The sequence below is a fragment of the Crocuta crocuta genome, unplaced genomic scaffold (genome assembly GCF_008692635.1).
Source record: "Crocuta crocuta isolate KB4526 unplaced genomic scaffold, BGI_CrCroc_1.0 scaffold156, whole genome shotgun sequence".
Lineage (NCBI taxonomy): Eukaryota > Metazoa > Chordata > Mammalia > Carnivora > Hyaenidae > Crocuta > Crocuta crocuta.
Window position 1 is genome coordinate 2,329,589 of NW_027531308.1, and position 15,581 is coordinate 2,345,169.

At 37.2% G+C, this 15,581-nt stretch overlaps 1 protein-coding gene across 1 annotated transcript in view; it reads right to left on the reverse strand.

The window, feature by feature from the left end:
• Positions 1-15,581, reverse strand: part of AQR (aquarius intron-binding spliceosomal factor) — a 95,933-nt gene that overhangs the window by 3,866 nt on the left and 76,486 nt on the right. Inside the window, exons 29-35 of the mRNA XM_077771681.1 lie at positions 14,808-14,879; positions 13,329-13,516; positions 12,475-12,646; positions 9,883-10,053; positions 5,734-5,819; positions 4,240-4,414; positions 1,044-1,157 (exon numbers count right to left, since the gene is read on the reverse strand). Of these exons, the coding sequence (XP_077627807.1) occupies positions 1,044-1,157; positions 4,240-4,414; positions 5,734-5,819; positions 9,883-10,053; positions 12,475-12,646; positions 13,329-13,516; positions 14,808-14,879 (978 nt within the window). The remainder of the gene's footprint in view (positions 1-1,043; positions 1,158-4,239; positions 4,415-5,733; positions 5,820-9,882; positions 10,054-12,474; positions 12,647-13,328; positions 13,517-14,807; positions 14,880-15,581) is intronic.

Here is a 15,581-nt window from a genome sequence, read left to right on the forward strand (position 1 = left end):
GCAGTTTCTTAAAAGGATGAACACACAGGGGTGCCTGGGTGGCTCAGTCGGTTAAACATCGGACTCTTGGTTTCAGCTCAGGTCATGATCCCACAGTTTGTGAGTTCAAGCCTCGCATCAAGCTGTGTGGATGGAGCCTGCTTGGGCTCTCTCTCCCTCTCTCTCTCTCTGCTCCTCCCCTATTCATGCTCTCTGTCTCAAAATAAATAAATAAACTTAAAAAAATTTTTTAAAAAGTTGAACACATATTGACTCTATTACTTCAGCCATTCTACTCCTAAGGAATTTACCCAAGAGAAAGCACAAAGATTTGTACAAGAATGTTCACAGCAGCTTTATTTATAATAGCCAGAGTTAGAAGGAACCCAAATGTCCATCAATAGGTCAATGGGTACACTTGGCACATCCATACAATGGAATATTACTTGGCAATAAAAAAGAAAAGCACTGCTGACAGGAAGTCCCTGGGGGCCTGGAGAAGGTGGGGAAGGGACTGGTCAAGGATGAGAGGCATTACCAAGGGACACGAGGAAACTTTTGGAACTAATTAGTATGTTCATTATCATGACTGTGGTTATAGCTTCACAGGTATATACATATGTCAGAACACACTGAATTATATACTTAAATATGTGGAATTTATGGTATTATATCCACATAAAGGTGTTTTAAAAATATACACGTTATAGGGCACCTGGGTGGCTCAGTAGGTTAAGTGTCTGACTCCTGATTTCAGCTCAGGTCATGATCTTGTGGTTCTTGAGACTGGGCTCCACAATGGGCTCTGCATTGACAGTGTGGAGCCTACTTGGGATTCTCTCTCTCCCTCTCTCTCTCCCCCTCTCCAACTTATATGCACACACTTTCTCTCTCAAAATAAACAAACTTAAAAACAAATAAAAATATGGATGTTACATGAATAACAACAACCTTGTTTGGCTTTGCTGTTTTCCCACAGGAATTAAGTACTTTAAAGGTATGATCTACAAAGGAGAAGATTTTTTCTACCACAAAAAATAAGACTGAATTTTAAGAAAACTCACCTGATGATAATGATGTGTGGTCTGTATCAAATGCATGTACATGTTATATACAAAGTTTGCCATCTGTGGCATATTTTTTATTATCTGTACTTCGTGAGATGGTCTCTCTCCATTCTAAAAGGCAAAAAGAAAGTGAGGTACAGTAAGAAAGTTAATATGCTAAAAGTGAACATTCTAGAAGTCCAGGCCTCTGTCTTATGTATAAGCACTATGGTTGGGAGGACATAAGAATAGTAACAGGACAGGGTGCCTGGGTGGCTCAGTGGGTTAAATGTCTGACCCTTTTTTTCTCTTTTTTTAAATGTTTATTTTTGAGAGAGAGAGAGAGAGAGACATACCATGAAGGGGGACGGGCAGAGAGAGAGGTAGACACAGAACATGAAGTAGGCTTGAGGCTCTGAGCTGTCAGCACAGAGCCCAACGTGGGTCTCAAACTCACGAACTGTGAGATCATAACCTGAGCTGAAGTCAGACGCTTAACCGACTGAGCCACCCGGGTGCCCCAAGTGTCTGACTCTTGATTTCCACTCAGGTCATGATCTTTTGGTCATGGGATCAAGCCCCAGGTTAGGTTCCTTGCTGGGCAGGGAGTCTGCTTAGGATTCTCTCTCTCCCTCTGCCCCTCACTTGTGCTTTCTCTATCTCAAAAAAAAAGGAGGGGGGGCAAGAATTGTCACAGGACATGACATTAAGATGCAAGTGTAAGTGACTGGGGTGCCTGAATGGCTCAGACGGTTGAGCGTCCAACTTTGGCTCAAGTCATGATCTTGCAGAGTGTGAGCTCAAGCTCCATATTGGGCTTGCTGCTCTCAGTGCATAGCCTGCTTCAGATCTTCTGTCCTCCCTCTCTCTCAAAAATAAAGATTTTAAAAAATTAAAAAAAAAAAATGTAAGTGTCAGAGTCCAATAAGGACTTCATAGAGAAAAAGGGATTCAATTTAAATTCAGTAAAAGGTAGAGACTAAAAGAAAGCTCTAAGAGTTACTACCTTATAATACAATTTCAGGTTGGTAAGTAAAATTTATGAGTTTTGGTCTACTAACTCATGCAGAAGAGTAAGAGATAAACTATCAGTTGAATAGACAGAAAAATCAACATGGTCTAAAGTACTGTCTCTAATATCTTGTATGCTTCAAAGGCAATTATCAATTTTATTCAAAAAGAAAATATTAACACTATTTTTCCTGTTTATGTTTTTCTAAAATAAGCTAATATTACTATTACTTAATACACAGACTTGTTGGTCATGAGGGTGAATATTCAGTAAGTTTTGCACTAATAAAGTATATGGTCAAATGGTAGTCTAAAGTGTAAACTTTATGGCATCTATCAGAACTGGGGGGGAGACTGTTAAATTGTGGAACTCCCAGATTCAGTAGGTCTGCATTGGAATGAGGTGATTCTGATATGGTTGTTTCCAACAAAAATCTGAGAAACACTGCTCTAAAGTGGTAAGGCATGAAGACAATAAAAAATGTGCATTTCTTCCTAAACCATCCTAGAATAAAGACAAACAACTTTCTTATTTATAGTCAACTATAATATGTTTATAAAGTTTCACCCTCTTACTGTAGAAGCAATTCAGAAGTCTGCACAGTTAAAAAAATTTTACCACAGAGTAACAAATTAAGGCACATTAACATCAGAAATATGAAATGTATTAAGTGGTATTTCTCAGAATTAAGCAAGACGGTAGTATTACTATGTAAGCAGGTATCCTTTTGATAATGGTCACCACTTCTGTGTGTCAAGACTGCCATGCTGTTACAGCTACGAAATATTGCCTTCACAACATGGAAGCTTCTTTGTTTGTTTTGTTTTTGTTTGCTTATTTTCGGGTGGCTCTGCTGGGAGCTGCGTCTTCTGAGACATAGAACTAGCTGTACAGCCCTCCTCGCCTCCAACACTGATCTCTTGAGTAGAAGACGGGGAGATGCTCTCAGCTAGGCCCCCAAGGGCTTGACTCCATGGTGTTGTGTAAGGCACTAGTTTTCAAGCCTTCTGTTCACTGGTACTGCCTGATCCCTTCCACATGTCTCCGGGTGTGTTCCTGCAGCCTCTGGATAAGAAGACTGCCTCGGACTTTGTGTTAGGAATCTGCCTGTTTAATAATCAGCCCACAAAAGATTGAGAAGTTCAGAGCTATAGGATTGTGTCCAGACTTCAGAGGATGACTGACATTCAAGGCTTTACGTGACTCCACCCCATTATATTCCTCCCCTTCTATTCCTCCACAGTGGCACTGCTTTAAAAAAACAAATGCAGTTTAAAAAAAAAAAAAGTAATGAGCCTTATTATACAACACACACATGGAATTTATCTTTTTTTTCAGAAGGGAGAGTGGTGGTGGGGAGGGGCAAAGAAGTGTACTGTGAACATTTAAAACAGCTTTATTTAAAATCCAAATGGATCTCTAAGACATTGCATTAAGTGAAAAATGCAAAGCCCAAAAGTCACAACCTACAGATCAACTAGTATGCTAACCTTTATGTCAGAAAGAAAACAATCTAAGAAAATAAACATGTTATTCGCTCCTTTAAGCAAAAGGAATATAAGAAGGATAAACCAGAAATTAAAGGGACAGGTGACCTTTTGGGGTAGGGGTGGCAGAGGGGAGCAAGGATGAGAGGTTTAAAAATGGTAGCAGGGATGAGGAGGGAATGGCATTTCTGAGCACGTCCTCTGTTAAGTGTATGTGCTATTCCCTCCTAGTTCTCCAAAAATGTAGGTTTTCTAACAGTTCTCCGAGAGCTAAAGCATTTATCACTCTGTTATCAAGAAATCAGTTAAGTTCTCCTTAAAAAGCTGAAGAGAGGCAGTACAGTACAGTGATTAACAAGGATTCTGGAGCTATACTGCCTGGATTTTCAAATCTTGGATTCTCCATCTGTGAGATGTATGACCAAACTACTAACTTTACTAACCCTTAGTTTCCTCATCCATAAAATGGAGTTAATAAGAAAACCTCCTGAACAGGATTATTAGATGACGTGAGATCATGCATGTAAAGAGCTAACTGCCTGATACCTAGTGAGTACTTGATGTTAGCAGGTATTACTATTTTGCACAGAACATCTAATTAAGTTGCACAGTGTAAGGAGCATTCTAAACCAGTGATCAGATGAGCTATGTGATGCTGTTCCTAGCTACGCTTTGTAAAGGAGTGCTGCTCTATACAATGAAGAAAGAATCCTACCTTTCTACTGGTTGGGAAAGGTTCTGTTGGAATTATATGCAAATGAAGTGGACGGGCAGTGAGCTGGCTGAAAGCTGGAGTTAGTTCGAAACAGTTCTGGAAGAGGGATACTCTTGCAAAAATGTACAGTCCAAGTCTGGCTCTAGACATGGCCACCACCAATCGACGGACATCCCTTTGGAAAACAAACAAAATTAATTAACACAGTTCAAGATTAATAATGTAAGTATTCAGCTTTTTTTCTTTTTTTTCACATATTCCATTCACTATTCCTGTTAAGCTATGGCAATAAAAAGTTAGGCTTCTTAAAAACTTAACAGAATAAACATTAAGTTAATCAAGGTCATGTGACTGGTTAAACCAAGTAAAGTTAATGCTTTATCACCGACCTCCATGTTTTTGTTTTCATGAGGGGGGAAATCATGACCAAAGCATGGAATCAAAGATCTAAGTAGCTATATTAGTACTGTAGTACAAGAAGTCACATCCTAAGAACGTGAAAAAGACAAAAGCACTAGACAGTGAGAAAAAAGGTGGGAACTGAATGAGGCAGTATTCATACTGTGAGTTTTGGAGAGATTTTAATTACAATCATAAAGATGCCCTACTCAGACAGCTATAAATCTCAATGCAGAAAAGGAACTGCTTTTTAGAAAAGTTAGTCTCCAAATACATTTTTGATAAATAAGCAAAAATAAACTATTTTAGAATGCAATAGTTTTTAAACAACTTCTTGAAAATTACATCTTTGTTTACTCTTACATAAAAGTTATCAGTCTAATGGAACCTGATCACTGAGGCTAAGCTCCAAACAGATTTTGACTTACTGACAACATTACAAGAGCTTGGAGAATTTTTTTCTTTTATCTGCCAAATAAAATAATAAAATGAACTCTCATTATAGTTTTGGTAGTTAGTCATATGAGATAAAGGTTTATGTAAAACTAAATGACTGCTCTGTAATAAGACGATATTATTCCCATAATTCTCTAGCACATAAATACATCACAATAAATGATAAAAATAGATTATTGTTTGTTTTGACAATTCTTAATCCTAGGAGAACAAATGGTTCCTTTATCCTCTAACAGTGAAGCTAAAAGACTGTGTGGGGGGAAAAGTCAGAAATCCTATGCAATGAGAAATGTACTCTGGAAGATTATTTTTACCACCTTACTCTTTTAATTTCTGACACTGTTTCCAACAAACATCATATATTAAAATTTTATAATAAAATGCTATCTCTGTTACTGAAGATTAAAAAGCAAATGTACTAAAAGTATTTAAGATTTAAAAATTCAGATGCAATGACAGGAGTTAACTATGCGAAGAATCTGATATTATTACACTCCAAAAAAAGCTTGCCAAACCAAAAGCTGCCATAACAATTAATTATACTTTAAACTTAAAAAACTTTAAAACTACTTAGGTACAGAAGTTCAAAGTTGAAGCAGATAGTAAAGTGTAATAATATAAACATTTTTCCTTATGTACCTCAGATGGCCCACTGCCCTGGTTCGTACTAGAGAAAGAAGAATATAATCATTCTGTTGACCTTGAAATCTGTCAACAGTTGTCACCTAAGAAGACAAAATGGAAAATTTGGTATCTTTTCAAAAGCACCATAACAAGACTCTAGAGAGATCATTTAAATCATATGCTAGCACAAAAATCTTATCATTAAAATAATACCAAAGAAACATGATCATATACTTGGAATTGAGAAAACCAGCTAACGAACACTCCGAAATAGACCTCAGTAACCAGGTGAGACTATGTCCCCATGTTATTTACATTTGCAGCACTTATCTTTACCTCTGCTGACAATGAAATAACTATCTGTAGAGTTAACAGTCTTCCCCCACTAGACGGCCCAAGTCCATGGACGCAGGTTCTTTTTATCTCATTACCTGGTATCCCAGTTTGATGCCCAGCAACATAACCTAGTATGCTCACTTAGTATTTAGTGTATTCTTAGTTCTCATTGACAGAATCCTTCTGACAAAAAAATAGCCAAGTAATGTTCATAGTTCTTTTTGTTCAGTTTGAAAATATATGTACAAATAGGAAAGTTCACACAGGTTTCAGTCTAATATTGACACTCAGGCATTTATCTCTTTTTCAATAATTCAACAAAAAAGTTCAAATGCTTATTTGCATAAACTATAATTCTTGGTCCATACCTTTAGGAATTTTATGAAAAAATTCTTTTTAAATCAACTGCACAGAAGTGTGATTGATATATAATAAAATGTGCTCATGTTAAGTGTACACTAATTTTGACAATATATACCACCCCTAGATAACCACCCCAATGAAGACTTGCATCACCTCAGGCCCCTTTGTAGTCAAAGCTGTATCCCCAAACCTTAGGCAACTGCTGATGTGCTTTCTGTCACTATTATTTTTTGCCTGATTATTTTTGCTTGATTATTTTTTGCCTGTTCTAAAATTCCATAAAAAGTGCAATCATAAAGTACTCTTTTTTGTTTGTCTTCTTTCACTTGGCATGTTTTCAAGATTCATCCCTGTACTGCCTCCATCAGAAGTTCACTCCTTTTTACTGTTGAATAGTTTTCCAATTAACAGATATACCACAATTTGTTTATCCATTTATCTGTTTATGTCATTTGGGTTGTTTCTAGTTTGGCACTCTTTCTGTTTTGCTTTAAATTTTGATCCCCATTAGTAAATATGCAGTGTTATATTGGTTTCAGGTATACAGCATAGTGATTCAAGAATTCTACACATCACCTAGTGCTCGTCAAGGCAAGAGTACTCCTTAATCCCTATCATCTATTTAACCCATTCCCACACCCTCTTCCCCTCTGGTAACCATTAGTTTGTTCTCTATAATTAAGAGTGTTTCTTAATTTGTCTCTTTTTTTCCCTCTCCTTTGCTCGTTTTGTTTTGTAAACTCCACATGAATGAAATCATATGATATCAGTCTTTCTCTGACTTATTTCCCTTAGGATTATACTCTCCAGTTTCATCCATGTTGCTGCAAATGGCAGGATTTCATTCTTTTTTTAATGGGTAGTATTCCTGTGTGTGTGTGTGTGTGTGTGTACATACCACATCTTCTTTATCCATTCACCAATCCATGGACACATGTATACTGCTTCCGTATCTTGGCTACTGTAACTAATGCTGCTGCTATAAACATAGGAGTGTGTACATCCCTTTGAAATAGTGTTTTTGTACTCTTTGGGTAAATACCCAGTAGTGTGATTGCAGTATCATAGCATAGATCTTTTTTTAACTCTCTGAAGAACCTCCTTACTGTTTTCCACAGTGGCTGTAGCAGTTTCAATTTGGTTTGGGGCTATCTTGAATAAAGCTGCAATTCATGTATAAGTATTTTTGTGAACATATGTTTTCATTGCTCTTGAATGACTATGTAGGAGTGAAACTGCTGAGTTGTAAGGTAAGTGTATATTTAACTTCGTGAGAAACTGTCAAACTATTTTCCAGAGGTACTGTGCCAGTTTACACATCCTCCAGCATTGTTCCAGATCCAGAATTCCAGTTTCTCTGCATCCTTGCCAACACTTGGTATACTGTCAATCTTGTCAATTTTAGCCAATCTACTTGGTGTGTCGTTGTAGTTTTAATCTATTTCCCTGACAATGAATGACGGTAAGCATTTTTCATGTGCTTATTGGCCATTCCTATGTCTTCCTATGTGAAGTACTTATTCATTTGCCAATTTTTTACTGGGGTTACGTTTATTTAACAATGAATGTCACAGGAGTTCTTATATTTTGGATTAAGTCCTTTGCTCTTACATATGGATGTAATCCTTGGAAATCTGTTCCCAACCTGACCATGTGGAGAGCTTGTCGGAGAAATCAGCTCACACACTGAGAATGGCAGAGCAGAAGGATGGAATGAATCTTGGTTTTTGATGACATGAAGGAGTCATTCTATAATCCAACCCTGGAGCCATTTCATTTTGGTCTTCTTGTGTGAGAGAGAAACTTTCCTTTATTATTTCAGTTTAAGTTTTACTGTTATAACTAATAAAAGGGCTCAGATACTGAGGTTCTACTTTATTTCAAAGCTATAAGTTTCCCACCTCCACACTCCAAATTCCTTATGAAGTATTCAGTGTGTCCTGTACTCCTTTCAACTGTCTCCATTTCTGGGTTTTTGTTTTGTTTTCTTCCAGCTTGCATTTCATCTCTTCCTGAATTCTTTCATTTCTCTGCTTTGTAGCCTTTCCTCACAGAAATGGTTACTTCATTAAGCATTTTAAAATCTACAGCCAAATGTGTACTCGATGTTTTAATCTGTTCCAGGCCAACTATATCTGAAGCAAATGTCTTGTCAGTGTGCTTTGTGTTAGGTTCCCTTCTCTCACTCTTTCATCACTGAATAAGGGAGTTTCTTGGATTAGCTATGTGCAAGATGTAAAGCTGGGGTGAGCTGGACAGTTTCCTAAAGTTTGGGTGGTTTTCACAACAGATGGTTCTGTTTTCTTCTGCTGCTGTAGAGACAAGTCTACTTTTTGGTGAACATGAAGTCTTCTTTGAACCAACCCAGGATCAGGAATGCTTCTAATTCTCACATCCATTGTTGAGTAACAAGAAGGTGGCTCTTACACTTCCAAGTGCGCCACTCACCTTTAGAAAGTGCTTTCAAGACTGGTCCCCTTGGGGCGCCTGTATGGCTCAGTCAGTTAAGCGTCCGACTTTGGCTCAGGTCATGATTTCACGGTTCGCGGGTTCGAGCCCCATGTTGGGCTCTGTGCTGACCGCTAGCTCAGAGCCTGGAGACTGCTTCAGATTCTGTGTCTCCCTCTCTCTCTGACTCTCCCCTACTCATGCTGTCTCTCTCTCTCTCTCTCAGAAATAAATAAAACATTAAAAAAAAAAAAAAGACTGGTCCCCTTCATTCTCTTCTTCCCACTTTTTTTTTCTATTCTCAGTCACCTCATCTGTGTCATCTCCCTAACAGTGGAGTCTGTCTTCTCCTTCCATTTTCCTGTTATTCTTGGATGATTCCCAGGAAAAAGTGAGAGCACTTTGATATAGCCATGTTTACAACCAAGGTCTTAATTTCATCATTAGTAATATATTTGTTATCCTAAATTTTCAGCCCTTTGTTGATATAATCAAGTGTCTTCGTATTTATCTGATATTATTTCATACCACGTAAAAACTTAAAAAGTATAAAAAATAATTCTCAGGTCTGAAGGTACTTTACAATCTTCCCTGATCCTCAAGAAAAAACTCTCCCACATACAAACAATAAAAAGCAGTACAAATTATACCTTTGCCAAATAACAAAATAAAAAGTTCTACAATTTCTATTTCTATTATAATAGTACATAAATAATGTAATTTCATTATCCTTCATTTTACCAACAAAAAGTTTTGGGATCATTTACTTCTGATTATCATCAACAAGAATCTTTAATGTGGTAGTTAAGACAGAAGTTCACAATAAACCAATAACCAATAACAATCTCAGATAGGACTGCCAAAGAATTATTTATAGTTCCCATTATTTCATTTTCTCACATCTTGAAAGGAGATGGCAAAGAGACAAAGCAGAACAATATAAATAACTCATAATAAATACAAATTTTTCCATCTTGCCAACATGATGAATAAGAGAGCGTATATTCATTAAATTACCTTATTTGGTCTTCCAATCAATGGATTGCTTCCACATCGTCTATTGATGATATCACGAATAAGATGCTTTTGCCCATTATACGTTGTCAGAATACTGATCTTGTCAGCAGGGTAACCAAGTAAACACATGTACATAAAAAGTGCCACTACATATTCTGCTTCTCCAAGATTCTGTAATGTAAACATAATCAGACCATGTATTTATTTCCTTTCGTTTCACTTTTACAGAAAGAAAGGCAAACGGGCACAACTGTTCAATTATCACAACTGAAGAAGGGAAGTTAATAACTGAAGGGAAGTTGGATAACTGAACACCTTCCATAAAACTGAGGGATAACCCTATCCAGATTAATTCTGATAAATAAAGAGCATATGGTAATTATTTCTCTTTGATATTTGGAATAAGTATATCAGCAATATATGGAATAATCATAAAATAAGTTATCAACTTAAAGGCTTAATATTTCTGAGACCACCACAATCATAATGGAGAGTAATAATATTCTGCTACAATATACTGCAACTGTAGGTATGAAAGAAATATTAACACAAAGGACCAAGGTAACCATCTAAAGAAGCCAGCAGAAAATCCAGTCTAATAGCATATGCATCTAGCAGTACTGTAGCGGATATCAATTGGGGCGCAATGTTTTTTTCTTTTCCCCTTCTACTTCTTAGTATTTGTGTGTGTGGGTTTTGTGTTTGTTCTCTTCTTATGGTTGCCACCTCTACCAGACCACTTTAAAGTGGGAAGAGAAGGTAGCCTCAAATTCGTCAGTCTGGCTTACATTTATATTTAGCTAAATCTGAAAGCGAGGAAGTGAACACAGGCTGCTTTGTCTAGTTCAGAAGAGACTAAATTAAATGCATTAGAAGGGAGAAGAGAGTAAAATGAGAACATAAAACATGGCATGAAAATCAAGAAAAAGACAAGAAGCTGGATTTCATGTAATGGCAAAAGGAAAATTCTGGAAACCTTCAGAAAAACCATTTATATTCTTATTCTTGGTTATACTCACACAGCTTGAGTTACCTCTTTCATTTAACTTTCCTAGTTCTTTAGAAGACAGGAGAGAATAGAAGCTACATGACTGTAAATCTGCTGTCTGTACTGAAAGCAACTACATTTATCTTTTTTTTCCTTTCTTTTTTTTTTAATTTCTGAGAGAGAGAGAGAGACAGCGTGAGCAGGGGAGAATCAGAGAGAGGGAGACACAGAATCTGAAGCAGGCTCCAGGCTCTGAGCTGTTAGCACAGAGCCTGACGCAGGGCTCAAACCCACGAACCGTGAGATCATGACCTGAGCTGAAGTCGGATGCTTAACCGACTGACCCACCCAGATGCCCTGAAAGCAACTACATTTATCTAAGCATCAGCTCTAATGTAGATAAAGTATATGTATATGCTGCTGGATCTTTAATATAGATTATCTGTGTATACTTCTATGTTTTATTGATCCTCTTTAAAAATCAAATGGGGGGAATGGGGCGCCTCAGTGGCTCAGTTGGTTGAGTGTCTGAGTTTGGCTGAGGTCATGATCTCTCGGTTCAAGGGTTGGAGAGCCAAATCAGGCTCCGTTCTGACAGCTCAGAGTCTGGAGCCTTCTTCAGATTCTGTGTCTCCCTCTCTCTGCCCCACCCCTGCTCACACTCTGTCTCTCTCTCAAAAATAAACATTAAAAAAAAATTACTATTACTTAAGAAAAATAAATTAAAACGGGACCCTACACAATGTATTTTAAAACCTGACTTTTTTCATTTAATATAGCATAAACGTCTTTCCTGCCAGTAAACAAAGTTATAATCTTATGACTCTTAGTGCCTATTCATTATTTCATTATATGGAATAGGTAATAATGTAATTACTCTCCAATGATAGATATTTAGGTTGCTTCTCTTTTCTAAAATACAATGCAGTAAAAGAAAAAGATGTGAGACATTTTAGCATGTAAGTCTTTGCAAACTTGTCCAATAATTTCTTAGGATAAATTCCTTGGAGTGAGAACACAGCTTTTAATACATACTGACAATTTGTTCACCAAACTGCTTTCCTACTAGCATTGCATGAGTATGGAATTTCCCCAAACCTACTCCATGCTGAGTATTATTAGAGATGAAAATATGGTTCGGTGACTTACAGTTGCTATGAATCTCTTTTTTTGTGTGAAAAAGCATATTCTTGTCCTTATTGCATTTTTCTGTTGTGGTACTGATTATTTTAAAAAGTGGTTTATAAGAGTTCTGTATATATGTTCAGAATTCAAACCCACTATCTGTTAAATCTTGAAAATAAATTTTGTCTCCAACCAATATTTTTCTTTATGACTTCTTGTTTTGGTAATAAGCTTATGGCCTTTCTCACCCCAACATTATATATTCATCAGTATTTTCTTCTTTGTAGTGTGTCTATTTTTTTTCTTTGCTGTATGTATCTTTAACCTATCTGAACTTGAAATTTTTGTGTTGTGTGTGAGGTGGGGACCTAGTTTTTCTTTTTTCAATGGTTAGCCAAATGGTTCAGGATCACTGACTTAGGCAGTAATTCAGCTAGACAAATGCAAAATAAGCCTAAAAGTTTTATGTTTTTTCTTACCTGATAAAAATAAGGATTAGGTTCAGACTCTCCCACTCCTTGAAAATCTTCCACATTGATGAGCTGGAAATCATAAAGCAAGCCAGCGTTTGCTGTACTAAACTCCGGCAAGAGCTGCACGTGGGGTAGGTTTCCCAGATTCTTGTAGCGCCAGTTGTAGAGGTTACACAAGCTTCCCAAAGACAAATCCCGCCCAAAACAGGAAATATTAATAATGTAAAATCTCCTTTTAATATACATAAGAGGGTTCCTAAGGAACTGTGCTCTTCCTTTTAATTCTCGTGTTAACCATTCTGCTCTCATCTTTTTAGCAATAATGCTTTTTCAACTACGTCCCTGCTTCAAGCAACCGAAGGTCAGAAGACTTGATGATACTACAGAGATGGAAGCTCCATTGTGTACTCTGAGATAAATATTATCTTTAATCCTTAAATTAAAAAATCAGGAAAAAAATTCCGGGAAGAGTCTGCAACTTGAGGAATATCTTGAGGTAATTATGAGATGGGGCCTATGTACTTAATAAAAATAAGAACTGGTACGTTTTCCTCTTGTTCACATTTTGCTTTAGATTTCAAACTGGTATCAACTGTGTATCTTCTGCGGGCATGAAGAAAGTGAAAGTGACAGAGAAAAGAAGCCCGCAGTTTACAAGTCACATACACTAATCTCAATGAAGTGCAGGAAATAACTTAGTTCACATAACCATGCAAAAGGCAATACAGGCACTTTTTCAGATTTGTAGATGCCACGTTCCTAGACAGCTGGGAATACTAGACTCTCTACAGAATATGCTATCAAATACTTGGATCAGGGAACAGAGGTCCTTAAACAGGTAGTATTTAAGGCTCCTTTACCTTGCTCTGGCTCGCCCTTGAGCATCAAGGTCCACAGTAGGAACTCCAACCCGGACAAAGCGGGTGAAGAGAGACTGCTCCATATTTGAATACTTCTGAAAGGCCATATTCTTAATGACTGGAGGTAACTGGTGATGATCACCAATCATAATCCAGCGTTTCAGTCGGCTAAAACCATCTTGAGGATTCTAGAAATGAAAAGTGAGGAGATGACAAACTACTCTAATATATTACCCCGTTAGTCTCCAATTTATCATATGAGTCCTGCTATTTACAAAACAGCTTTATAAGCTTACTAATTTTCATTAACCAGCTCCACAGAGAGAAATGCGGCAAATGTATAGAATGACCTGTGAACCACGAACAGGTGCCATCACCCTTGTGGCTCACAGTGGGTGAGGGAGGGTGGAGGGATTGAGAGGGCAAGCATGAAATTACTCTACGAGGTAAGGCAATCCAGACTCAGGTCAGAATTAGGCAGAGGGTACACGGAGACAGATGCACAATCAGGGAAATGGAAGGATGTCAGACAAGACACCTTGTATCACAATTATGATGCAAGCCAGTTCTGAAAACCTTCAAAGCAGAAAAATTATGTCTTTAATATTTCCCACAGTATTGCTTTAATTTCCTGCTTTACATATCTCCTTGTTCCTTGAAACATACCCTGATAAAATGCATTCCAAGTCCAAAATAACTTGGCTTATAAAACAACGTTTAGAACTCAATTTATCTATAAATTAAAGCAGTCTTTATTCTTAAATTGGGAATTCCGGGGAGCCTGCGTGGCTCAGTCAGTTAAGCGTCCAACTTTGGCTCAGGTCATGATCTCATGGTTCGTGGGTTCAGGCCCCACGTCGGGCTCTGTGCTGACAGCTAGCTCAGAGCCTGGAGCCTGTTTTGGATTCTGTGTCTCCCTTTTTCTCTAACTCTCCCCTGCTCACACTGTCTCTCTCTCTCAGAAATAAATTAAAAAAAATTAAAAAAATTTTAATTGGGAATTCCACATTTTGTTTTTAATTCTTCCATAGTAAAGACTATTGTACAATAAGAAACATTCTTAAACATTACCAGTTGGATCAAAAAAATTTAGGCATAAAATAAAGAAAAGCATGTACTCAGCGAACACCAAAAACAATTCTAGAAACAACTCTAACAAAAGAAATGAAAATATAGCTCATCTACCATCCAAACTGCATAACAATGTAATTTTCTTGATTAAAATTACTAAGTCTTTTCAAAACTTAAAGATAAACGATGAATTTTTAAATAGTACTCCCAGAAAGAAAACAAACTACTAAATAACCAATGAACAGATTAAAGGAAGTTTACAGGCTTAAAATAGATGAGCAAACATAATGAAGTTAAAGAGAATATGTAATTATGGCAATTAGCACCCCAAAACTGTGTAGCTTTTTGACACTGCCCCCCGTAATTCTTCAAAGTCTACTTTCATTGTCTCAGATCTTAGTCTCTTACCTGTAGAAGAAGAGGTATAAAAGTTTCTATCTCCAGAATCTGCGCAGCCTCTTCCATTAAAATATTGTCATACTGAGAAACGGAGAGAAAGGAAATCTTGTCACAAAGACAGCTCGAAAGCCAAACAACTACCACCATAACTATCCAAAAGAAAAAAAAAAAAAAAAACCCAAATAGTATCAGATAAAAATAACATCATACAAATTATTCAAACAGAAAGTTCATGATCTTATTTATCATGATCCCACTTTTCTAGTTCAAGCCTTAGACCTCGGGGAAGCCCCCTAAATAAACAACTCTACCTTGAGGAGAGCTCATGGATCATTTCTTGCATTGCACATCAATTTAGTTATTTTCAATTCAGTTCTTTAAGTTCTACATAAGCAAGAACGAATTTATGATTACATATTAGGTCATTTCCATCAATACTCTTAACCTAGATAGTATCTGGGAACATTTTTTTTCCCCCTTATGAATCCTACCCAGCACATGATAATCCACCTCTTTTTCACCCCTGGCATTCAATTTGTCACCAAAGCTTGAAATTTTATCTTCAAAACTCCCTCTCCATTTCTACCCACCACACCACTGATATGGAAGCCACCACTCTATTGCCAGAAATCTCCTTCCTAGTCCCTCCCCTTCCGGGCTTGCCTCTCATCAACCACTGATACAACAGGCATCAGATCATGTTACCAACCGGTTTCAAACCCTTCAGTGGCTTCTAATTGTCTTAGGAAAAAAATCCCTCAACATGGGCTGCAAAAGATGTAT